General features: G+C 34.7%; 1 protein-coding gene and 1 long non-coding RNA gene across 10 annotated transcripts; both read left to right on the forward strand.

Moving 5' to 3' along the window:
- Positions 1-5,998: 5,998 nt before the first annotated feature.
- LOC136234136 (uncharacterized) lies at positions 5,999-23,317 on the forward strand. 8 transcript variants are annotated; one of them, XR_010691076.1, is made up of 11 exons: positions 13,332-14,685; positions 14,769-14,835; positions 15,804-15,972; positions 16,160-16,444; positions 16,539-16,738; positions 16,821-16,938; positions 22,365-22,526; positions 22,608-22,820; positions 22,896-22,994; positions 23,075-23,173; positions 23,244-23,317. XR_010691076.1 is itself a non-coding variant. In XM_066023909.1 (8 exons), exons 2-8 carry the CDS (start codon positions 14,588-14,590, stop codon positions 17,222-17,224), a joined length of 1,062 nt encoding a protein of 353 aa, XP_065879981.1. In that variant the 5' UTR covers positions 5,999-6,248; positions 14,579-14,587; the 3' UTR covers positions 17,225-17,849. The 8 variants fall into 8 exon arrangements, 3 of the variants coding, with proteins under 3 accessions (XP_065879981.1, XP_065879979.1, XP_065879980.1); XR_010691077.1 differs by having other exon boundaries at positions 22,920-22,994; XR_010691078.1 differs by having other exon boundaries at positions 22,925-22,994.
- A 51-nt stretch (positions 23,318-23,368) lies between these two features.
- On the forward strand, positions 23,369-25,594 carry LOC136234165 (uncharacterized). 2 transcript variants are annotated; one of them, XR_010691092.1, is made up of 3 exons: positions 23,369-23,549; positions 25,063-25,097; positions 25,384-25,594. It is a non-coding gene; the product is annotated as an uncharacterized lncRNA (long non-coding RNA). The 2 variants fall into 2 exon arrangements; XR_010691093.1 differs by having other exon boundaries at positions 25,387-25,594.
- The last annotated feature ends 1,630 nt before the right edge of the window (positions 25,595-27,224 follow it).

The raw sequence follows: 27,224 nt of genomic DNA on the forward strand, positions 1-27,224 counted from the left end.
ATATTTTTCTTTAACTACAACTGCGCAGAAAGAAAGGCTCCCCTTCGTGTTCGTGCCCCACGGTCTAATAGATGTGTCAAAGAGGGGATATTCCCCTAAGAGCGGAAATCCCCCACCCAAATGACTTGCAGTATATTCGTCGCAAACATTATTTATTTGTCCAATTCTTCCATTCCCTCCTTCTATCAAAGAGCCAAACTATTCGATGAAGCGAATTCGATAGCACATTGTGAAATTCCTCTTTCCACTAGCAGCTTATTCTCAAACAGGAGATTCTATTCTGATTCAATTTCATTCACCGGCTATTCACTCACCATTTGGACATTTGTAAACAACCTAGCAACACCTTCTTATACTGCGAATTCTTCTTCAATGGTTACACCGACAAGAGCTCTTTACGGTCTGACTTCTGTGGCATTTGTCCCCAGCTTTCAGTGAAGTTCCTAAATAAAAAATTCATATCTGATGTCCGGCATTTCGAGAGGCATATGAATAGTGAATATATCCCCCTTCCTAAAGACCCACGAAAAGGGGGTATTCTTGTCTTTCACTCTCATTACTTTTCTTGTGGGGAAGAGCTGCTTTTCAAACGTCACTCGTTCAAAAGCCACTTTAGTTGATGTGTCCCATGCTAAGTAGCTTTGACTTGCTCTTACGAGATATGCCTTGCCTGCATTAAGAGAAGAAGGTGGGCCTTGGTCTTCTTCAGAATATTCAGGTCCAAAGTTCTCACTCTAAGTATTCCGTTCGTTTTATCCCATACGAATCCAAGACAATTTTCAGCAGACTTAGTTAGTTAAGAGGACCATCTATTCAGGCTTGGCACACTAAGAGAGGATCCTCCACAGCTAAGGAATTCACTTGGCCTTGTTGGATCGATCAAGACAACTTCCCTCCCAACTAGCTCCCACACTCAAGCTTATTTATTTAGCTACAGGGCAACTAGTTTAAATACTTATTAAATAGAATAGGATCTTTCTTAGCCCACCGGTGTACGTGATTCACTAGTCTAGCCTTCTCTTCCCTCTGCTCTGGGGAATATGATTAAGCTCTTGCTCACTAGATTTGAAGGGAGAGACCCGGGAACACATATGGTTCTTTTATTTGGCGATACTCGTGCAAGCTCAAAATAGATGTACTCTCGAGTCGCTAAACCCGGGGAATTGGACATAAAGAGCTCTTTCATTTTAAGAGAGGCTCTTTCCTTGTGTATCGGCAGGTACCAGTTCCTGAGAAGACAAGGGAGTCCCAAACGGTTTCTTACGCTAAGCTCAGTTATGTGAGTGCTGCAAGGGAGTAACGTGAGCTACGTCTTAATATTAAGAAGGTAGCGGTCTTGTTCCAAAGGAAGGCTCAAGAGCCGTGGATATCCTATAGTGAAAGTAAGGGCCCTTCTTTTTTTTAGTAGAATGTCGCGTGAAGCTTTTTTTTTCATTCTGAATCTTGTCACTGACTCGAGGTTTTCGCCTAATGAATTCGTTTACATTTCCTTTCCGATTTCAAAACAATTGAAAAAATCTTCATATATATAGAAAACAAAGCAAACCACTTTTCTTTCCCCTGTAAAATTGAAAGAATAGCATTATATATATATATATTATGGATATGGAAAAAAAATGCAATTCAACTGCCACATCAGTTAAACTCAACCATTGAATACTGAAAGAAAGCATAAATGATCTAGTTCATTATTGAATGTATTGTTTAAGAAAAAGTAGAAATATCATATAAGATTCGAAGGGCGATTTACTGTCGAGAAAAAAGAGATAGGCTAGACTAAGAGCTCCCAGGAAGCAGGAAGGACGCTTTCAGAGACCGTCGAAACGGATGGCACACCTCACCTCAAGCCAAATTGCTACAAATATGCGGGAGTGCATAAGAAAAGGTCTCGGGGGGGATCCCATGGCCAAGACAATCATGCGGCCAAAGAAGGTAAGACCCGCCGCTTGGATAGAAGATGGCTTTCGCCAAAGAAAAAGCCCAATCGAAAATAACTACCATATGATATGTATGCTAGCCTACGGCAGAGGCCAAACCAACCCAGGGAAGTTTTATATAAAGAATGAGAGAGCGATCGTGCTTCTTGCGAGGCTTCACCTACGCTTGAAATGGCCTAACGGAAACAGTCCTGAGTCGGTCAATCAAACATAGAGTTAGTAAGTCCAACAATCAGACGGGCTCAGCGAATGCTGCCTTCACTCATTCTTGGGCCTTCGGGCCCGTCAGGGACGACTCCAGTCAAGCAATACAAAGAATGACATTGACCAGCCAGATATCACGTAGAAAAGACAGATCCGACCCCCTCGCGGGGAGCCTAGTCGAAGGAGTAGTTCGCAGAGCACTATGTACAGGCTGCAAAGGGCAGCGCCCCTTTTACAGGGAAAGTTTGATTGCGTGGAAAGGGATAGTGAGGGCTCAAATACTTACTAAGAGTTAGTACTATGCCTCTAATGCCAGTTAAAGATGAACCTAGAAAGTCACACACATACAAGTTGTTTGTATCTAGCTTTTGTTAAATTGATTAATTAAAAGTGTTTTAATTAATTAATTGACACAATTGAATATGTCAATGGGATTGACAAAACATTCTAACACTGTTTGATATTCAATTGAAATGAGGAATAAATAATAATTCTTGCTCAATTTAAATTGATGTCTTTTTCCGAATATAATAGTCAAGTGTTGACCGTTAGTATTAAGAGGTGTCTTAAATTAGCTCCTCTAAGTATGTATTAAGGAATATAATAGTAATTAATTAAGTTGTTAATTAATTATTATTATATATAATAATAATAATATAATTAATTATTATATTAATTTATTATTATTATATTAATTATTTTATATATATATATATATATATATATAAAACATGCACCACGACACTTGTCCTAGTGCATGCTTTGTTTCAATCCTAAAGGATTGAAACAAAGTATATATATATATATATATATATATATCAAACGATATATATATACATACTACGGAATAATAATAGCGATATACGATTTTTGCGGTTCAGAAAAATCGGATCCGAAATCAGTTTTCGATTTTGAGCAAGATTAATCAGTTTCTTCAAGGCTTGATCTAATCGACTTAGTGGACTGACTAGAGGCTTCACCACTAGAGAAGCTTTAATACCGGATTGGAATCTACAAGAGGTATTTTTCCAATCTCGTAGTATAAATATCAATTTGATTATTGAAGAACTTAATGATCTTAGTTAAGGATTTGATGTCAGACATCAGATGCTTGACTATTTATCAGAGTGATTGGATCACACTGATTGTTTGTTTAGGGAAATTTTTTGAAATTCGCTTCTTAAATACCAAGATACTTCCGCTTCAAATCCTTCAGAGTCTAGTAGAAAATGGTTTTGAAGAACCAGTCTCTGAGACTGTGTTGACAAACGCACAACAGCTGCAACTAGAGAATGCTAGAACCAAAGACCATAAGGTGAAGCACTATCTTTTCCGAGCCATTGATAGAGCAATTTTCGAACAGATCTTGGATAGACGCAATTCAAAGATCGTTTGGGAGTCCCTGAAGAGAAAGTTTGGAGGAAATGAACGAGTGAAGAGATCAATTCTTAACTCTTTAAAGAGAGATTTTGAAATTCTGCAAATGAAGAAGGAGAAACTATCATAGATTACTTTGCCAGGGTCATGACAGTAGCCAAAAAAATGCGCATCAATGGAGGAAATATGCAAGACTCGGACGTAGTACAAAAGATTCTTCGCACATTAACAAATCAGTTTACCTATGTGGTGATTTCCATTGAAGAATCCAAAGACACCGAATCCATGTCTGTGGATGAGCTTCAAAGTTGTCTGGTGATACATGAACAGAAGTTCAAAAAGAAGATGGTGGAGAAGAGCAACAACGACATTGATCAAGCTTTCAAAGTAGAAAGCAATTGAGGCCGAGACAGAGGCAGAGGAACTTACAAAGGTCGAGGACGTGGAAGAGGAAGACAATCATTCTCAAAAGCCACTGTACAATGTTTCAAATGTCATAATTTGGGGAATTTTCAATATGAATGTCCTTAATGGGACAAGGAGGCTAACTATGCTGAGTTCGAGGAGTTAGTTTTGATGTTATATGTGAAAGAAAAGGAAGCCAAAAGGAACCATGCTTGGTTCGTAGACTCTGGCTGTTCAAATCATATGTGTGGAGATAGAGGTATGTTTTCAAACATGGTTGATGGGATACAACATTCTGTTAGATGTGGAAATAATTCTAAAATGCCAGTAGCTATAAAAGGTAGTGTTCATCTAGTATTCAATGGCACTAAATTTACTGTAAAAGATGTTTATTATGTCCCTGATTTGAAAAACAACTTATTAAGTGTGGGTCAGTTGCAAGAGAGAGGACTTTCTATCTTGATTAAAAATGGCATCTGCAACAATTATCATCCTCACAAGGGCTTAATTACTCACACGAATATGAGTACCAATCGAATGTTCGTGCTGTTTCATCAACCTACAGATGTTTCAAGTTCTAATGTTGGTGAATGCTTACATACGACATCTGATCTCACTCATCTCTGGCACCAGCGATATGGGCATTTAAATCACAAAGGTTTAAAAACTCTACAGAGCAAAAACATGGTGAAAGGATTGCCTCAATTGGAGACGTCAAGCATAATATGTGTGGACTGTTTCATTGGCAAGCAACATCGAAATCCAATCCCAAAGAAAAGTAAATGGTGTGCAAACAAAATCCTAGAGCTCGTACATGCAGACATATGCAGTCTCATAGAGCCTATATCCAATAGTGGAAAAAGGTACCTTCTCTATTTCATTGATGACTTCAGTCGTAAAGCTTGGCCCTATTTGCTTAATGAAAAATCAAAAGCTCTCCAATGTTTCAAAATTTGGAAGAAATTGGTGGAAAAAGAAACAGAAGAATTCATAAAATGTTTGAGAACAGATCGAGGGGGAGAGTTCACTTCCCTAAACTTCAAGAATTTCTGTGAAAAAGGAATCAAAAGACAACTCACCACAACATACACCCCTCATCAAAACGGAGTAGCAGAGCGCAAAAACAGAACAATCATGAACATGGTTCGCTGCATGATCACGGCTAAAAAGGTTCCCAAACCTTTTTGGACTGAAGCTGTCACCTGGACTTTCTATGTATTGAATAGATGTCCTACTATGGTTGTTAAGAATGTTACACCACAAGAAGCCTGGAGTGGAGTTAAGCCCTCGGTGCATCATTTCAGAGTTTGGGGATGTGTTGCACATGTTCTCATCCCGGAGGTAAAGCGAAGTAAACTCGATAATAAAAGCTTTCCATGTATTCTATTAGGTGTGAGTGATGAGTCGAAAGGATATCGTTTATTTGATCCTAAGACTAAAAGAATTGTTGTCATTAAAGACGTGATCCTTGAGGAAGAAAAAGGTTAGGATTGGGGGGAATTTTTTGAAGAGCAAATAGAGGCAACCTTGGTGTGGGGAGATGATGATCTTCGTGACGATGATGAGTATAGAAGAGAAGATGATAATGAGAGCAACGGAGCTGAAATACACTACAAGAAATTCATTCTATAACGACCAAATTTAACGAAGGAACCTCTGATACTCTCGTTAAAAATGCTTTTCTACGTGGGTAAAAAATTACTCTCGTTTAAAATTACATTATTAACTACTGTAAATTGAAGTTGTTGTTATTAACACATATTACTGTCGTCATTGATATTATCATTTATTAACTAGAAAAAAGACGGTCATTATTTATTAATACTACCTTCACAATAAATCTTTAGAAATTTGGCGCTAAAATCTTACTAAATTTTTGTATAAAAAAAATTCCACTCTAAGTAGGAAATCCTATTTTTACGTAAATTAAATAGATATAGCACCCAAATTAATATAGTGGGGTCATTGAAAACAAAACAAACTCTGGAGCAAATCCCTAAATATTGGGGATAATGATATTTTGAGAAGACGATTTCCCCCAAAACCTCACGATGTTAACCTGGCTGCCACCGTTTCGTAATCGCATTTACATTCTGTATCAGTCTAGATACTTTCACAAGCATAATCCCCAAACCCCACGTTATGCATCATTGTCTCCCACACCATCTCCACACCTCCATTCATTCCATTTTTTTTCTCTATATTCGGTATAGATAAGTTCAGAAAACTTTCACGAGCACCAAAAAGTTGAAGTGTTGAAGCTGTTCCGTAACTCAACGTCTACAAACAGTGAAAAGATAAAGTTGAAGCTGTAGCATAACTCAGGTATGTTTGTTCAATGTTCCAATTTATGAAAATTAAAAGTCAAATGGTGGAATTCATCTTAACATAAGTTGATTTTTAGTGGAATTGTTAAATTTTCAGTGTTGTATAATTTGATTGTGCTTTTTTTGTTGTTTAGAAATTTTGTTCCCAAATTGGTAAGACTGGTTTTATTTATTTTAGAGAAATTGCTGTCAGTTTTTATTTGCTTAAACTCTGAAATTAGAAACCCATAAAGTAGATTGATAAGGTTAAGCTTTTTAGGGCCAGTACGAATTAAGATTAGAGAGATGAGGGATGTGGTGAACATGAGGGTACAGAGTTAATTGAGTGCAAAAAAAAAAAAAACTTATAAATATAAAGAATTAAAAAATTATACAAATTCATTTTCTATGTGTTTGGGGTTCAAATGAGGATACAGTGTCAAGTCCATATTGATAGAAGCAAGGAAAAGGATACAACCATAATGGACAACACGACCAACTTACCCGAATATGTTCCTAGTGCATTGTTTTCCTGAATTTACTGTGTCTATGAATATGAATATGTTAAATTTTGGGGCCCTTATAATTTTGAGGCCCTGTGCGTTAGCACTCCTTGCACGCCCTCATCTACTCCTCTGAAACTAAGAATTGTATATAATGTAATTATCATTCATTTGTTGGGGTCTCACTTTTAAGCATAGATGAAAATGACACTGCATTTACTCTTATGGTACTGATTACACTATTTAGGATCTTAGAATTAGAAAGAAAGAAAGTCTCTTCTTATTAATCCTATTAGTTCATGGACCCAAATTAGAATATATATTATTTGGCCAGGATAAGGTACCAAAACAGATTTATGGTTATCAATTTTAGGCGCCACGTACAAAATAGCATCAATATAGGCTTGAAGTTTAAAAGAGTAACAATTTAGACCTCGGATAATGGATTGGACACGTCATTCCTATTACTCCATTAAGTTCTGACTTCTCCCTCCACGTACAATTGATAGAACTTAACGGAGTAATATCAATGACATGTCTCATTCCGTTATCGAGACCTAAATTAATATTTTTTTAAAATGTTAAGTCTATATTGGTGCTATTTTGTACGTGGAGCCTAAATTAATACTTCTCCAAAAACCATAAATCTGTTTTAATACCTTACCCCTATTATATTTTATGGCTTCTATATAAGTTATAGCCTATGTAAAATGTCATTTCTATTGATAGGATTTTCACTTCTTTAGAATGTAGTAATGCTATAGGACTTTTCCTAATCAAAATTACTAAGAATTAATGTGTTCGGAATAATTTATTCAAATAATTTATAGTGAAAACAAAGATTGAAAGTAATGTTGTCAGAATTGGACCGGAATTGGATTGCTTTCCTGTTTGGGTTAGTATGGGTTTTTCAATTTGCAACAACCCATCTGAAACTGGTGTCAACATGGGAACCGGATTCACCCTGTTTTTTTAATTATTAAAAAAAAAATTGAAAAGTCATTAGAAAACTCTCAACAACCGGCTTCTTCTTCGATTTTCTTCTGTTCTTAGTCTTCTGCTTTGCTCTCTCAGTCTCGGCTGCTTCCCTTTTGCGTGTTCTCTCTCTTGATTCTTCTCCGCAAGCTATTGTCTAATTTTGCTATGAACTAATTGATTAATTAACTAAATTAACTAGTTGCTGCATGTGCTAAGTTATTTGCTGACTTTATTGAAAAAATAAAAGCTTGGATGAGGTGAACTTAGGAAGAGTTAAAGAAGAAAATCATTTAAGGTTAAGACCTTATGAGCTGAACTATCTTGATGCAACATCAGAGAATGAGTTTTGTCTTTGCTAAGTTTTTGGATTATAATAAGTTATTATATATAAATATATGTTATATTATTTATTTAATTATTATTACGTCATCCAGTCCGACCAATCCGAGTCAATTGGTTGAACCAAATGATCCATAACCCAATTATAAATCTAGTTTAATATCCAGTCAGGTTCTGAAAACATTGTTTGAAAGTTATGCAGAACCCAAATCTAATCACCTGTTATGTGCTATGTTAGCTGATATCATAAAAAATCCAATCCACATTAATCCAAACATACAACTTCTTATTCTTACCTTAAAGTAGTAGTAGATCTACAAAGTCAACAGCTCAAAACATCCTTAAAAACCTACAAACTAATATCCTTAAACCTGGCCATACTAATCATAAAAATACATACCTCAAGGAGGAAAAAAGAATCTAGAAAAATAACTTGTGTATTGCATTAGCTAATTAAATGTGTAATTAATTACAAAATCCGATTTGATTAATATAAGATAGGGGATAAATTTCCCTAATTGTAATCCAACTTGTTAATTAGGATCTGCATGATCGAGTTCTAGAATAAGAACCGAAATAAGCATAAATCTAATCTGTATGATCTGACCTCCAAAGTAAAGTTTGGAGTGACAAAACACCTATTATGAATCTCTGAACTAGATTGAGTCTTTGATCCCTCCCCAGAAATGAGACTTGTCAAAATTTGAACTTTTCATCTTAAATTTTGTACCTTTGATTGAATTATAGAGCAAAGCATCTGTATTTGAGGTTTTAAAGTTAAGAGTTGTAGCAACAATAATATGTACACGAAACCAACACCCCAAATTATTAAATTGGAGAGGAACATCTACTTAAATTTGTGAAGTAGTTAAAGAATAACCAGAGAATGAAATGAAGATAGAGAAAATTAAGAATTCCGCAATGAAAATGATACAAGAAAGTTCACAACTTTTACATCAATCTAAATAATACAAAGAAGTGAAAATGTATCACTTGCGACAAATACTAGTAGTAGGCAGTAGGCATTGTAAGGTGTAATAGGACCATACTTCTTCTTAGCTTTTGGTGTCCCTCTCATCGGCTAATTTTCAGCCATCACAACTTCCCCAAATGAAAATGTAGTAACAGCAACAGCAGTTGCTACAAACACCAAACCTCTCCATCCATTAACACTTACTTCCTCTTAGCTTCTGGTGTCCCTCTCAGCGGCTCAATTTCAGCCACCGCAACTTTGCCAAATGAAAATCCAGTAATAGTAGTAGCAGCTGCTGCTACAAACACCAAATCTCTCCTTCCATTAACACTTTCTTCTTCATTGTTCTTCATCTCCACATTCACCCTTTCTCCATCTGATACATTTGAGGCTTTAGACACAATAAGACCTCAATGTTGGGCTGTGAAAAATGATGCCATCTAATTTGGAGGCTATCATCATTGTATATATATATATATATATATATATATATATATATATATATATATGGCTCACCAAAGGAAAACACTTAACACAGCAGACCAGTTCTACTCATGTAACTTTCTCTCTCTCTATATATATATAGAACTAGTCAATGAAATATGGTAGAAACATAGAGTTTTTTAGTCACTCAAATAGACAATGGCTCAACTTTTAATAAACTTGGTCTAGTATATGAAACTGTCAAATTATATTTTTTAGTGTGTGGATTGGTACTGTCACAACAAAAACACTCATCATGAAGAATTAATTTAAGAAACTAAAATAATACTCTTTTTTAGATGAATTTGGTTAATGGTTTGAGTTAAGTGTATTATTATAATTATTATTACATTTATATTTCAGTGTATTAATTGTTTTGTTGTTGCATGTTCTATTCTTCATGTGTTTCTTTATTTGATGATTTTAGGAGAATGACACCTAATAAAGAATGGATAAGACTTACTAAGATAGATCGGTTGAGTGAAGAGTATAATATTGGTGTTATAGAATTCTTGAACTACGCTTTCAAAAAAACAGGAGAAGCATACGAAATTCGATGTCCATGTGTTAGGTGTAACAACACCAATTTTGGAACTCGAAACTTGGTTCACACACATTTAATAACAAATGGAATAATGGAAAACTATACCTTTTGGTATCATCATGGTGAAAGACGACATGATCTTGATTCTGATGAAGAAGAATATGATGAAGATGATAATTGTAACATCCGTGTCTAAAATTTTTATTTTTCGAAATACATAGCGTTGATTATTTATAAATTTAAATATACTATTGGGTTTAATTTAATGTCTTTACTTTTAAATTAAAAAGTTTTGGGTAAGTGTAATAAAAAGTTATAAATTCAAGGACCAAAATTGATATTTTTTAATTACTAATATACATACACGTGTAAGTATAGTTGAAAGTAATTTCAACTTATCCTATATAAAAAAAAAGTAAAGAATAATTCATATTAAAGTAAATGGATTAATATGGTTATGATGTAATGTGCACAAAGCTTTTTACTACATCCAATTAATTAAATTATAATATAAAAACATGGCTTTTATATATGTATGTGTCAATTAAATATGAAAACATGGTTTTCTATATCTATGTGTCAACTAGATATTAAAAGAATGCTTTAATAATAGATGATGTGTCAAAATATAGAATTTAGTGATGACAAGTGTTTCATAAATTGAAATTAAAATAAAAATATACATACAATTATATATATTGGAGGGTATCTTAAAAAGGGGGATGAATGAGGAAAACAAAAGAGTTTTTGTTAGGAATTGGAGAAAAGCGTTTTTGGTCGTTGTTGACGACGATATTTTGGATTAGCTACCGACGACGATATTTCGGATCAGCTATCAATGGATTACACTGATTAATTTTCAGTGACCGACGACGATATTTCGGTAGCTGTATTTGTTATCTAAATTATTTTATCAATGTTATAAGTATGATTTTGAGTAAGTTTAGTTTCGATAGTTCCGTCAAATTTAATAGATTTACGATTAATGAGTTAGCGTCTATCAATTACTCATAAAAATGTAAAATTTAGACAGTTGTCCATTAGATTTATTCAAGTCGGTATTTTAGCATCGTCACTAGTTTAAAAGTATAATCGGTATGAGTTTAAAAGTATAATCAGTCTGAATTAACTATCTCAGTGACCGAAAATAATCCAATAAGAATATTTGGATCAGTAAAATATTTTAAGCGACTTTAACAGTTAGAGTTAAAATAAGTTGAAAATAGAAGGATTAATACGGATATTTTCCAAATAAAGTCGGTATCGAGTCGAATATAAAATTTGTATAAAAATTTGAATATAAAATTAGTTCAAATAGATTTATGACAATATAATGTGTCTAATGGTATATTCGGTCTAAAATAACGATACTCAGTTAGCGATACGCGTAACAATTTCGGTAACAAACATAAACGGTTTGATAAAAGTGTTTAGTTTAAAATTATTTATATAATATATTTGAGTTACTTTGAATACTTCGATTCAATTGTTTAAAATATTATATACTTTGGATTTCGATTGAATACTCTGGATTTTGATTATTGGAAGAATAATTATTATTATTGTGGTACTTTGAAAATCGGATTGATAAAATGAGTTTGACGATTTCTTAAGAATTGTTTTTGAATTGAAGAAACTATTGCGGTTGTTGTTATTATTTTGGGATTGAAGTCCAAATATGATTTTTATGAGTTGTGATATTTTGAAAGATAAAATGGTTTTGTCCATCTAGGATTGCCCGGGGTAGGAGTTGTAAGTTTTAAGACCATACCTAAGGGCGGTATGGCCAGAGTGCACGGCTGGTAGTCCTAACGTTAGGCAAGGCGAGATATGAATGAGATATCTCGATTATTGATATGATTGATGTTATGATAAGCTACACGGGTGGAATTCGAGGATGGACACACACGCAAATTTTGTATTACGTTTTGATAATGTTTGATGATCTGAATTATAATGTTTTACGATTTATTTGATTATGAGTTGGTTTGTTAAAGCGGTTTGTTCGATTTGATTCGATTTGATAAAACGTTGTTCGATTTGATTCGTTTTGATAAAACGTTATTCGATTTGATTCGTTTTGATAAAGTGATATATATATATATATATAGTAATAAAATGAAATATACAATTAAGTTATTAACGTGTCAATCAACGTGTCAATAAGTTACAATGAGTTCATAAGTTAAGAGAACTACCGGAGTTAAGAGAGCTACCTAAAATAGGTAGAACTACGTGGCTTTGATTCCCGATTTAAAAATTAAAAGATGCTCTTTGATAGAATTATCAAGTCCAAGCCAAATAATAAATAAAATTTTAGGTAGTCCGAATAAATTTTTATCTAAAAAAAATTGGTTCGGCTTTCAGGATATTAGAAGTTGGTTGTCCTGTTTTCTGTTCATACCCGATGCCGTTTTGGATCGGGTGTGACAATAGTGATAATGATGATGATGATGATTGGGCTGAAGATATTATAAATGATATATATCCTGATATTGAATTGAATGAAGAGGAACCCAATGATGAAGCGAAGAAATTTTATAAGTTATTACAAGATTTAGATAAAGTAGTTTACCCTGGTTGCAAGACCTCTAAGTTGGATGCGCTTGTCAAATTACTATACATCAAAAGTGTTGGTCGGTGGAGTAATAAATCATTTGACATGTTATTGCAAGTGTTAAAAGAAATACTCCCAAATGGTTCTACTTTGCCAGAATCAGAATTATAAAAGATATTGGTCTCTCTTATGACAAGATTGATGCATGTGTCAAAGATTGTATGTTGTATTGGAAAGAAGATGAAAATTTGGACAGGTGCAAAATATGTGGTCTCTCAAGATGGAAAGATGATATTCGTAATGGGGAAACTAAACTTCGAAAAAATGGGAAGAAAATACCAGTCAAGACAATGCGTTATTTTCCTTTAAAGCCAAGACTTCAAAGATTGTTTATGTCAAAGAAGACATCTTCTTTGATGCGATGGCATAAGGAAGGTAGAGTAGATGATGGAGTTATGAGACACCCTGCTGATTCCCCCGCTTGGAAGACCTTTGATGATGTTCATAAAAACTTTTCCTCTGATCCTCGTAATGTAAGACTTGGCCTTGCTAGTGATGGTTTTCAGCCATTTAATCATTCTAAAACTTCATATAGTATTTGGCCAGTCATATTAATTCCATACAATTTGCCACCATGGATGTGCATGAAAGAACCTAACTTTATCCTCTCTACCCTTATACCGGGTCCTGATGGTCCAAGAGATGCAATTGATGTCTACCTCCAACCTTTAGTCGAAGAATTAAAAGATTTGTGGGAAGTAGGAGTTGCAACATTCGATGTGTCGACAAGACAAAACTTTATGTTACATGCATCCTTGTTATGGACTATCAATGACTTTCCTGCATATGCAAATTTGTCTGGTTGGAGTACAAAAGGTAAGATGGCTTGTCCTTGTTGTAACAAAGACACTTGTTACTTGAGGTTAGCTAATTGTAAGAAGCAATGTTATATGGGACATCGCCGATTTCTTGATAGCAAGCACAGATGGAGAAAAGATAAAAAAAAAGTTTGATGGTACTCAAGAATTGAGGCCGCCACCGAAATCACTCTCTGGAATTGATATCATTGCTCAAGTTACTAGCCTTGAGGGAATCATCTTGAGTAAAGACCTTAGCATGCAGATAGAGGTGACAATTTGAACAAGAAAAGCATATTCTTTGAACTTCCATATTGGAGTAGTCTTTTGTTACGACACAATTTGGATGTGATGCACATTGAGAAGAACATATGTGATAATATTGTTGGGACAAGCATGAATGTGAAAGGGAAGACTAAAGACACTATGCAATCTCGCAAAGATTTGGAGGCAATGAACATTCGTCCAGACTTGGATTTGATTCTCAAGGAGGATAAGTTTGAGATTCCTATAGCATCTTACATGTTATCTCACGATGAGAAGCACTCATTTTGTTCATTTTTTAAGCAACTAAAGGTCCCTGATGGTTTCTCATCTAACATTTCTCAAAGTGTGAACATGAAAGAGCACAAAATTTCTGGTTTGAAGAGTCATGATTGTCATGTTTTGTTGCAACATCTAATTCCTCTTGCAATACGTGGCCTCCTTCCAAAAAATGTTTGCGAACCCCTTTATCGAGCTATCTTTATTCTTTATTAGTTTGAGTGCTAAGGCATTAAAGGCAGAAGAGTTGGAAGAAATTCGCAATCAGATTCCTATAACTCTATGTAAATTGGAACAATGTTTTGTTCCTTCCTTTTTCGATATAATGGTTCATTTGCCGATTCATTTGGCTAATGAAGCTTTGATATGTGGCCCTGTACAATTTCGTTGGATGTACCCTATTGAGCGGACATTACATGATTTAAAACTTCTTATTCGTAATATGGCTCGTCCAGAAGGGTCAATTGCATATGGGTATATTGCAAAAGAGTGCATGACTCTATGCTCAAGGTACTTGAATGGTATTGAGACAAAATTTAATAAACCAGATAGAAATGGCGATGGTTGTTCAGATTATTTTGATGGTGGATTTTCCTTATTTTCGCAACATGGGCGATGAATGGGTGGAAGCACATGCATATGTCATAAATAATTGTGATGAAGTCATACCTTTTCTCGAGTAAGTCAATATCTTGAAGAGCTATAATTGTATTTTAAATTCTTAAATAATTATGAATAATAATTTCTAAAAATTCGTTGCAGAGAGTATTCCCAGATTCGAGAAAGTATTCATCCACAACAATCTTTTAATGATTGGTTTAAAGATACAGTGAGTATATCTTTAAACTCTTCATCAAGAAAATATATACCACGTTTAAATGTCTCATACGTAATTTTATTGTAGGTTGCAAAAATGTATGCATCTAAATCCAATATTCGAGATTTGTTGTCATTATCTCGTGGTCCATCCCAATATGCTACAAACTTTGATGGTTATATTGTGAATGGGTATAGGTTTCGCATTGAAGATTGTGATAAACGACGTAGAACACAAAATTATGGTGTGTGTGTGAGCAGTGATGTTGGAAATGAGGGAGGACCTATTGATTATTATGGGATTTTAACTGAGATTCTTGAATTGCAGTATCTTGGTGAGAAAAGAGTTGTCCTATTCAAATGTAAATGGTTTGACGTTCATGACAATGTGTGGGGATCAAAAATAGATGAATTTGGATTCATTTGTATCAATCCTCAACGTTGTTTGAGAACAAATGAACCATTTATTCTAGCAAGTCAAGCTTCTCAAGTCTTTTATGCTATAGATAATGCTAATAAGAATTGGCATGTTGTTATTAAGACACAACCACGAGATTCATACAATATGTCTTCTCAAATAGATGATGACAATGAGAATTTTGATGATCTTGGTGAGGCTTATCAAGAGGGTGAATCATTCAAGTTTCAATGTGGCACTACATTGAATACAACAGACGGGAAAAATTGGGCACGAAGTGATTCATTACCAATTACTTATGATGTGTCAAAATCTAAAAAGAAAAGAAAGTGGTAAATAATATCTTGAAGCTGAGATTTTTTTTTCAATATGTTCATTATTATTTTCTGATGTATCACATATGTTTGAAGTCGTTATATTATTTGACTTCTTTAAATAAGTAAAATGCTCAGACATGCACTTCCTTTCAAATATGTTCAATATTAATTCCTTATGCTCATTTTGTTTGTGTTCTATAGTTTTCTATTGACAAATATTGCATATACCTTTTTTTTCAATTTGAGGTGAAAATGCAATCAAGCCAACTTCCTACTCGCAAAAAGTTCATCCAGCCAGGCAAACTGGGGAACAAAAATCGAGTATTGAGTGCTTTCCAACATTCAAGCGTACCTCATGATAAAAGTACTAAAGACACTCCGAAGGGTGTTACTCCAAGAAAAGAGAACCTTAAAGGTATTTTTCAATTTCTTTAAGGTAGTTTTCCATTTATATAATTTCTTTAAAATAGTTTCTATTTATACAAAATTGATTTTTTTTTGTAAATATATACTGCCTCTGCATCTGCAATTTGATGGTAAAATGTTGTATTTGTGTTATTATATTCGACTATAATTATCTTTATTAAATTAATGCTTTGTAGATGTTGGTTTGATTGTGCATTTTGGTGATTTACAATACCACGATAAAGGTTTCAACGAAGAATGTTGTTTCCTGGACATTTTGAGCATATGCAAAAAATTTGTCGATATTTATTCTGTTGGCTTGAGATTTGCTGATGATGATGGAAGACCAGTACAAAATGATTTAGATGTCTTAAATATGTTCAAAAATTATTCGGGTTCTACAGTCATACATCTTTATGCCAAAAGAGACATAAACTCACGAGGTTTAATATACAAACTCCCAAGTGACAATCCTAATCTAGGTACTTTCATATTATTGCTAAAGATAATCTATTTTAACATTTAGTTATATATCCTATTTCACTCTAACTCTTATCTAAATTTTCATGTTATTAGCTTCTGATATTGCACCCATACCAATAGTGACAAATGTAAAGATAATGGGTGAGCTTAAGGTAAATCAGAAAGTGATGGTATATGGTGCTATTAGTAACGGGGTGGAGACTGCGAGTATTGCCGATTTTTTCATAACTATGAATAAAAACTTGGATATTGAGAATGGTCTTACACCTATCAGCTCACCTAGCAAAGAGAAGGTAAATATTCTTTGTTATTCAATAATTATTATGTTGGACATATTTGCATTATTAATTTATGATGATGATATTGTTTATTTAGGAGCTTGAATTACCATTACAAGCTGTTGGTCAATTTGTTGTTGCCAAACTAACTCCCATGACAGAGGATGGAAAATCTGGTGATCCAAAGTATGCAATATCTCAAACATTTGTTAAGAGTAAGCATCTTTAATTGATGTATATTTTCATTTCAATAAATGTATACTTTCTTGTGCTTGTTTTATTTTGCTTAATTTCCTAAGAAAATAAAACATGAACATTCTGAATTCTTAGTATGAGTTTGTTTCTTCTTTTTAATTCTTTTTTATTCATTTTCTAGGTGATATTCCAAAAATTGTGAGAAAAGTTAGAGGTTGTAATAAGAACAAAAAAATTTGTTCTCTCAAACAAGGAGAGAAACTTGACATATGTTTCTGTAAGTCGTTGTTTTCTATCACTTGCTGATGATGATGCTGAGTCAACAAGTCAGCGTAATTGTAAGTCAACCCGTCAGCAAGAGTAAAATCAAGAAGTCGGAATGCTGAGTTATCAAGTCAGCATGGCTGTGGTCAGCATGGTACTGAGGTGATAATACAGGTCAACATGGTCTTGCTGTGTTACCACTGGTCAGTAGGTCTTGCTGAGTTAGTACATTTTGAGTAAGGATATTTTGGGTATTTTCACAATCTTGTAAAGGCTATAAAAGGTCTGGGTTGGGAAGTAGTTTTATACGAGAGATTCTTAGACTAAGTCATAAGTGTACACTGTGATAATCTGAATTGGGGATTGGGAAAACACGAGAGTTTCTGGAAAAGGAGAAACTGTTTCAATCTTGTTGTAATCTCCATTGATTAGTGAAGTTGCTGGATGTAGGCAGTTAAGCCGAACCAGGGTAAATTCTGTGTGTATTCTTTTGATTGTTGTTTCAAGATCCAATCTGTGATCTTTGTGTACTTTGTTTCTCTGTGTGGTTGATTGATCGTTCGAAGCGTAGTTCAACAATTGGTATCAGAACTAATCAAGAACAGAGCAATGGGTTTTACAAAGATCGAGATCGAGCGTTTCAATGGTAAGGGAGATTTTGCTCTATGGAGACATAGGATGAAGGCAATCTTGGTTCAAATGAAGGTTGTGAAGGCTCTGAAGGGCGAGAAGGAATTTCCGGCGACAATGACGAAGGAGGAGAAAGAAGATCTTCTTGAATTGGCTTACAGTACGATCGTCCTGTATCTTGGCGATAAAGTGCTAAGAGAAGTTTCGAAGGAAACCTCAGCTGCTGGGGTTTGGCTCAAGCTTGAACAGTTGTACATGACGAAGACACTTACCAATCGGGTTTATCTTAAGGGAAAGCTTTTCGGCTTCAAGATGAACGAGGACAAGCCAGTTGAAGACTATCTTGATGATTTCTCAAAGATCATAATTGACCTAGAGAACATAGAGGTAAAGATTGAAGATGAAGATCGGGCCATAATGATCTTGAATTCTTTACCCCAGTCTTTCAGTCATTTTGTTGAAACCATGAAGTACGCTAGAGAAACACTAAGTCTGGAAGAAGTTCTGATGGCGCTAAAGTCAAAACAGATTGAGGCCAACACCAACACTGAAGCTGCAGAAGGATTGTTTGTTCGTGGAAGGTCTGAGAAAAAGGACTCTCACAAGCCAAAGAACAAGAACGGGAAAAATCCCAAAACTACATCCTCAAGCAATAAAGAAGGCAAGGTCTACAAGTGTTTTCACTGCCATAAGGAAGGACATTTCAGGAAAAACTGTCCTGGGAGGAATAAGAGTCTAGGTCAGCCTAAAGATCAAGGCGAAGCCGCTGTGGTAGAAGAAGGTTATGAGAGCGCTGAGGTCCTTGCTGTCACTGATAAAGATCCAAACACTGACTGGATCTTGGACAGCGGATGTACGTTCCCTATGACTCCCAATAGGACATGGTTCGAAGACTTTCAAGAGGAAGGTGGGAGGGTTCTTCTAGGCAACAACAAGTTGTGCAAGGTACTGGGTCAAGGCTCCATTAGGCTGAAGATGTTCGATGGTCAAGAAAGGATTATGACCGGTGTGAGGTATGTGCCAGAACTGAAAAGAAATTTAATTTCTTTGGGTACGCTTGATAAACAAGGATACAATTATAGAGCCGAAGGGGGTATCATAAGGATATCTAGAGGACCTTTAGTTGTTATGAAAGGTACCATGAGTAATGGCCTATACACTCTCCTAGGTAGTACTGTGTTAGTCTCTACCGCAAATCTCACCGAGTCTAAAACTGATAGAACCAATATTTGGCACCTTAGACTAGGTCACGTGAGTGAAGTTGGTTTACATGAACTTAGGAAGCAGGGTTGTCTTGGTAAAGATCACATAGGAAAGATAGATTTCTGTGAGAACTGTGTCTTAGGGAAGTCTAGTAAAGTCAAGTTTCCTAAGTCAGCAATACATAGAACCCAGGACATTCTTGAGTACATTCACTCTGACCTATGGGGGCCAACAAGAACTAAGTCTCATGGTGGGAGGACCTATTTTATGACTCTTATTGATGATTACTCTAGAAGAGTATGGGTTTATATTCTAGCTCATAAGAATGAGGCTTTGCAAACGTTCAAGGATTGGAAAGTGTTAGTGGAAAACCAAACAGGAAAGAAAATCAAAAGGTTGAGAACCGACAATGGTTTGGAGTTTCTTGACAAAGATTTCATCACTTTGTGCAAGAAGTCAGGTATAACTAAACATCATACCGTTCCTAGAACTCCACAGCAGAATGGCCTAGCAGAGAGGTATAATAGGACTATCCTAGAAAGAGTTAGGTGCATGTTAATCCAATCCAGTCTCCCTAAGTCTTTCTGGGCTGAAGCAGTGCAAACTGCGTGTTACCTAATCAATAGGTGCCCATCATCTGCTATAGGTTTTAAAACACCTATGCAAATGTGGTCTGATTACCCAGAGGATTATGAAAAACTTAGAGTGTTTGGTTGTTCAGCTTTTGCACACGTTAGACAGGGAAAATTAGAACCTCGGGCTCTAAGATGTGTTTTTATAGGCTACCCTATAGGAGTCAAGGGCCATAAGTTGTGGTGCCTAGAATCTGGTTATAAGAAATCCATAGTCAGCAGAATGTTGTGTTCAATGAGATGGATTTTCCTTATCGGAAAAACCAAGAAAAAACTCAGTTAGAACCGAGTAGTCCTAAGTCCATTCAAAACCTTGAGAGTGTTAAGAATGAGGTGGAGCTTGAAGAAAATAGTGAAAACACTCGTAAAACCGAGCAAGAAGTCAGTGATGGTAATGATACTGAGTCCAGTCAAAGCTATAGACTTGTTAGAGACCGTGAAAGAAGAGTCCCTAGGGCCCCGGTTAGATATGGTTTTGAGGACCTTGTAGCTTATGCATTTAGTGTTGCTAAGGAAGTACAAGAGTCTGAACCTGTAACCTATAGGGAAGCTGTGAATTCGGTTGACAAGGAACAGTGGCTTAACGCTATGAAGGATGAGATAAAATCCCTTGATAAAAATGAAACTTGGATTTTGGTAGATAAACCTTTTGATAAGAAGTTGGTCGGTTCAAGGTGGGTGTTTAAAAGAAAGGAAGGGATACCTGGTGTAGAGGAACCTAGGTTTAAAGCTAGGTTGGTGGCCAAAGGGTTTACTCAGCAGGAATGTATAGACTTTAATGAAATCTATTCACCGGTTGTTAAACATAGGTCTATCAGGATTATTCTCTCTCTTGTAGCTCGTTTTGATCTAGAATTAGAACAATTAGATGTCAAAACAGCTTTTCTTCATGGAAACCTGGATGAGGTCATATATATGCAACAACCAGAGGGTTTTGAAATAGGAGATAAAGACCAGCGGGTATGTTTGCTTAAGAAGTCTCTATATGGTCTGAAACAGTCCCCTAGACAGTGGTACATGAAGTTCGATGAGTTTATGATAAGTCAGGACTTTCATAGGTCTAGTTATGACTGGTGTGTGTATAGTAGAGACCTTAGTGATGGCTCTAAGATTTATCTCTTGTTATATGTTGATGACATGCTTATAGCTTGTCAAAACAAAGCAGCCATAAATCAGTTAAAGGCACAACTAAACACACGGTTTGAGATGAAGGATCTCGGGTCAGCACGGAAAATTTTAGGGATGCAAATTTCTCGAGACAGAGGAAGAAAGAGGCTATTCCTAAGTCAGTCAGTTTATCTGAGCAAGGTGTTAGAACGTTTTGGTATGACGAATTCAAAGGCCGTTCTCACTCCACTTGCAAGTCACTTCAAGCTGAGCAGTAAGCAAAGTCCTCAAACTGATGAGGAAAAGGAAGACATGGAGAGGGTGCCATATTCGAGTGTTGTAGGCTGTCTAATGTATGCGATGGTCTGTACACGTCCAGATTTGGCTCATGCTGTGAGTCTCATCAGCAGGTTCATGGCAAATCCAGGAAGAGCTCATTGGTCAGCGGTGAAGTGGGTGCTGAGGTATGTCAAAGGCTCACTGAGTAAAGGTTTGAGTTATGGTGGAGCTGAAGCCCTAGTGGATGATGTAGCAGGTTTTGTTGATTCTGATTATGCTGGTAGCATTGACACCAGAAAATCCCAAACCGGGTACGTATTCACTGTGTTTGGAACTGCAATAAGTTGGAGGGCAAGTCTACAGTCAGTTGTGACTTTGTCAACAACCGAAGCTGAGTTTATTGCTGTTACAGAGGCAGTAAAAGAAGCTATGTGGCTGAGAGGAGTCTTAACGGAACTTGGAGTGACACAGATTGATGGTTTGAAGATTTACTGTGATAGCCAAGGAGCTATACATCTGTCAAAACATCAAGTTTTTCACGAGCAATCCAAACATATAGATGTGAGAATGCATTTCGTCAGGGATGTGATTAGCACTCGTACTGTTCAGGTGGTGAAAGTGGGAACTGAGGATAACCCAGCCGACATGCTGACCAAATCTGTTTCAAGTAATAAATTTGAACATTGCTTGAAACTGGTTAGGATGGTCAGTGGTCCTTGAGTGTATTTTCTTCACTAGTTGATGGAGTGAATAGAAAGACAAGGTGGAGATTGTAAGTCGTTGTTTTTCTATCACTTGCTGATGATGATGCTGAGTCAACAAGTCAGCGTAATTGTAAGTCAACCCGTCAGCAAGAGTAAAATCAAGAAGTCGGAATGCTGAGTTATCAAGTCAGCATGGCTGTGGTCAGCATGGTACTGAGGTGATAATACAGGTCAACATGGTCTTGCTGTGTTACCACTGGTCAGTAGGTCTTGCTGAGTTAGTACATTTTGAGTAAGGATATTTTGGGTATTTTCACAATCTTGTAAAGGCTATAAAAGGTCTGGGTTGGGAAGTAGTTTTATACGAGAGATTCTTAGACTAAGTCATAAGTGTACACTGTGATAATCTGAATTGGGGATTGGGAAAACACGAGAGTTTCTGGAAAAGGAGAAACTGTTTCAATCTTGTTGTAATCTCCATTGATTAGTGAAGTTGCTGGATGTAGGCAGTTAAGCCGAACCAGGGTAAATTCTGTGTGTATTCTTTTGATTGTTGTTTCAAGATCCAATCTGTGATCTTTGTGTACTTTGTTTCTCTGTGTGGTTGATTGATCGTTCGAAGCGTAGTTCAACAGTTTCTACAACAATCGTGGCGTTGGAGAGAATCAGAAGTATTGGTCGAGGCATTTAGGGAAGATTGTACGTAATTGACATATTTGTCCTGTACGGGTACAAACATGGATGGATATAAGTGATGTCACAAAAAAGCACATGTGGGACACAGTTACAGTAAGTAGTTTCAACACTAATCAATTTAAACTATTTCAATATATATATTTAATAATATTGGCTATAATCAATTTGATGTAGGAGTATTTTAAACATCCTGATATCCAGTCGTACTATCTTCACACCTTAGAGCATATGAAGGAACTGTGGGGAAATTAGAGGGCAGAATTGAATAAAAGGTATGTGAAGACTTGTGAAAGTAAGGTGGAGGCTTTGAAAAATGTGGCTAAAGGCATGGATTCAAAAGATTGGGAATGGCTAGTAAATAACGTATTCTATACAGCAAAGTTTCTGGTATGATTTTGTGCATCTTAAATCTAATTTAGTTAACAAGGTTTTCAATTTGATGTCGGTGGTGTAATTTCATAGGAGATAAGCATAAGAAATTCTCAGAACAGGGCTTGTCAACAAAGTATGCATATCCATCGTTGTGGAAGCAAGCCTCATAGGGAAGTGATATATGAAATGGTATTTTCACCACTCTTTCAAAATTTTCATTAGTTTGATTATCAATATTTCCTTTCTATTAATTTGTAATCATTTTATAGGGAGGCAAAGACGGCAACCCTCCAGATGTAAGAGAAGTCTTTGTTAAAACTCGAAAGATTGATGAAAACATAGTTGAACCAGAAACAAGAAAAAAATATGTAAGTTCCAATTTGTCAAGTCATCCCATTGAATTATATTTATTATATTTGACATAATTAAAATTTGTAGGATGAACTAAAGATGACAATGGAGTCAGAGCCAACTCTTACTAATTTACAAGTTGTGGAAAGGTGCTTCTGACGAGAACGCCATGGTCGTGTCTTTGGTTATGGAGGTGGCTTGAAGCCAAAACATTTTGAAAGTACTTCTCAAATCGAAGAACTCAAGACCAAGCTTCATGATAAGGAAGAGGAAAACCGTAAGCTTATGGATCGTTTAGAGCAAATTGAAAATCGATTAGTCCAAGTGGAGAATGAACGTGTGGAACACTCAGATACAAATACTTCATCAAATACTAATGATGAGCATCAAAAGGTACATTCATATCCTCTAATTTCATTATATTGTTACTTAAGCTTGGTTGCATCATTACTCTAGATAAAGTGTCATCCTTATAAGGTCTCTTATTAGTGATTTCAAGGATTGATATACAAAGGATATGAATGTGCGTTCTCTCAATATTAGTTGACTGTTTCTGTCTAATTATTTGTAGGAAAATGTGCTTGAATATAGGGAAAAAATTGTGTGTGCTAGTTCAATGATAAAAGAATCTAGTTGGTGTTAATTTGGATTGTTTTATATTCACATTCTTTTCATTTTTGTGTGTTTTTTTAATGGATTTAGGGATGCATTATTATTTTTGTTTTCTGCCAAAGTTTGTTTAAGAGCTAACTGGTGATATCGAGTTTTGAAGTAAAGTGAGAAGTTTGAAATGAAATGATACTATGTCTATTATCCTTGCTTTTCTTCATGCTTTGTGTGCTTAGATTTTCATTAGTGTACTGTTGTTGTAAAAAGAAAAAAATCATGTGTCTCAATGTCATATCCCTCTTAATTGTTGTTTTAATCTGGTGCAAAAATCACGTGGGATATATTTGATGCTGATTATTTTAGTTTCAATGCATAAATTACATAACAATCTGACTTTTCGTTAGTAGAGTTGAGTTCTGAGATTTTGTTTGGCTGTGGGATGCGTTTTACAATTTAATGCAAACAATTTATATGAAAACAAATTACTAAACCCAAATACAAACTTAAAAACTTAACTATAAGCAAATAGCTCTAAATTTGTAGAAGAAATTAAGTTGTCCCGGGTTTTAAAAACTATGTTCAGGCTATCAAAATTCAATTGCTTTAAATTTTCAATTAATTTTTGCTTCAGTTTTGGGTTAACAGTTTTGCGTTATTGTGTGTTTTGAGTTTATGTTTGAGCTAAACACACAATTTTCATCATGTAACTTGCTGAGCCTAGTAATAACAATAACAACATGAGATTGTTTGATTTGTCATCGATTATTGGATAGAGTAAGGAATTTAAATTTTCTCAGTTGGATTTTTCCATAGCTTTATGTTTGTCTAAGATTTGGTGCTTTTTTGAGTTTAACTTGGAAATTAGCTGGATTGAATCAAATAATTTATTTCAATAGCCATTGTTGCACATTAAAAACTTGATATAAACCTCAATGTACCTATTTGACAACCTTTAATCCTCATAGTTTATTGCTTGAAAATGGCCCTAACAATAGCGTTTATTTTTGTACTTTGCCCTTGAATTAATGAATGATAGTTTACAGGGTGATCAAGTTAATGCAAATTGAATGCTTATGTTGCTAAGGATTTAATAGGCTGTAATTTCTATTCTAATATACATTTTTACAGTTTTTACTCTTGATGCATGATTTGGTAATTACATGTCTCATATTCTCTTGTTTATTCTGTCTAATTATTTATAGGCATTTTTTCATGATGTATAACATGTGGCAGAAAATTAGTTCATAATATTTTACATTAGATCTTTTAATTTTAAGTTCATTTTTTCTTTCTCCAGGGCGTTTAGCTACTCATTTATTCCCCAAAATTCAAGTAAGTTTTTGTTTTACTTTGAGAGTTTTAGTATATATTTAATTTCACCCACAAAAGAAAAAGTATGGACAGTGAAAAAGTACTTGAGGTTTATTTATCTTCAAACTTTATTACCTTATAATATAGGAGTATATGATTAATATAGACCAATAATGTTCAATATTATGCCAATAATGTTTATTTTGGTCCATCTTACTAATATAGACCAATACGCTTTGTCTAAGTCTTTGCTTATTCTTTTCTCTTATACCTTTCCCTTATTATTGGATGTTTACATTTGTAACAGCAGAGCTAATTGTTCTGTTCGGTTGGATTATTCTTCTGGGATGAGATTTGGAACAAACTGTTGAAGTAGCTTTAATGGAGATTATATATGCCTTTGATTATATCATATTAATGTACGAAACAAGATGATTTGTTTTCCTATTTTAGAAAGAACAAGAACACATTTCAGTTCATAGTTTTGCACTTTTATTTTCAATCTTGTTAAATGACAAATTGGTTTATATTTTATTGAATTTACGTTTCAATTATTGAATTTGTATTTATTGTGTATTTAGATGATTCTAGTGTCACAACACATTAATTCATGATATAATTACTGATCTCATAGTTGTAAAATATCACTTCTAATGACAGTACATATAGAAATAATGACGGTCTATTATCTCGTGAGAATGTTATAATGATGATGGTAGAAATTGGAAATAACGACGGTTTATTTTCTTATTAAAAGGTTATAATAACGACTGTTTATTCACTCGCTAAAGTATAATAACAATGACGGTGGTTTTTGGAAATAACGACCGTATATTCAATCATTAACGTTTCATAATAATGACGGTGAAGAACGGAAATAACGATCGTTTATTCACTCATTAAAAGGTCATAATAACGACAGTGAATTATGTGAATAATGACCGTTTATTCACCCATTAATACGTCTTAATAACGACGGTGAAATCAGTTAACAACGACGGTCATTATTGTCCTAATTATTGAGTAGTAAGGACAGGCTGCATACAGTCGTTGTTTTGTTTTAACGACGGGACACGGTATACCGTCGTTAATACCTTTAGCGTCGGAGGTTTTAACGAGGGTGGACGACGGTATATACGGTCGTTATAAGTTAATAACGACGGTATTTATTTAATTAACGACGAGATTAACTCTCGTTATAGACCAAATTTCTTGTAGTGATAGATACAGATCTTGATAGTGGGGCAGAAAACATTTTGAGACAAGAAAATAGTGAAGGAGAAGAGCAAAATGAAGAAGGGGCATATAAAACAATGAATAGGAGAGATAGGAGGATGCAAACTTGGATGGGAGAGTATGTAAGTGGGGAGGATCTAAGTGAAGAAGACGAGACAGCCTATATGGTAGCATCACTACAAGAAAATCGCTTTTTGGTAACAAGCTTTGGCAACAATGGAAGAAGTTGTTGCTATAAACGAACGTTAGCAACCAACTTTTTTGAGTCGTTACAAAAGGTTGTTACTGTAAATTTATTTCGACGGGTGGGATTTGATGAGAAAAGGTAATAACTTTGGCAACAATGTCTTTGTTGTTATAAATGAAAATATTTTTACCAACAACTCCATGTTGTTACTTTAAATGAAAGCATTTACTACAACAACGCATTGTTGTTGCTGTAACGAAAACATTTATAGCTACGACAAAATATTATTGCTGTAAATGAAAGTATTTACAGTAACGAATCCGTGTTGTTGCTGTAAATGAATGTATTTACAGTAACGAATATGTGTTGTTGCTGTAACAAATCAATTTACAGTAACAACTCTATGTTGTTGCTGTAAATGAAAGAAATTTTTAACAACGACCCTATGCTGTTGCATAAGAATTAAATATTTTTACAACAAAAGAGATGGTTGTGAAAGAAATTTTTAAACTAATTAAAAAATAAAATAAATACATATAATATAAAATAAATATTTAAAATTATATACTATATTTAGTAAATTATATAATTTAAATTGAACTGCAAAATATTACAAAAAATGACATTTCTTATTTTTTTTATATTAATAAATTTTAACTTTAAATATAGATTGAATAAATTTTAGAAGTTAGTAATTCAATAAATAATGTTGTAAATAAGAGAAT

This window comes from Euphorbia lathyris, chromosome 6, assembly GCF_963576675.1.
Source record: "Euphorbia lathyris chromosome 6, ddEupLath1.1, whole genome shotgun sequence".
NCBI lineage: Eukaryota > Viridiplantae > Streptophyta > Magnoliopsida > Malpighiales > Euphorbiaceae > Euphorbia > Euphorbia lathyris.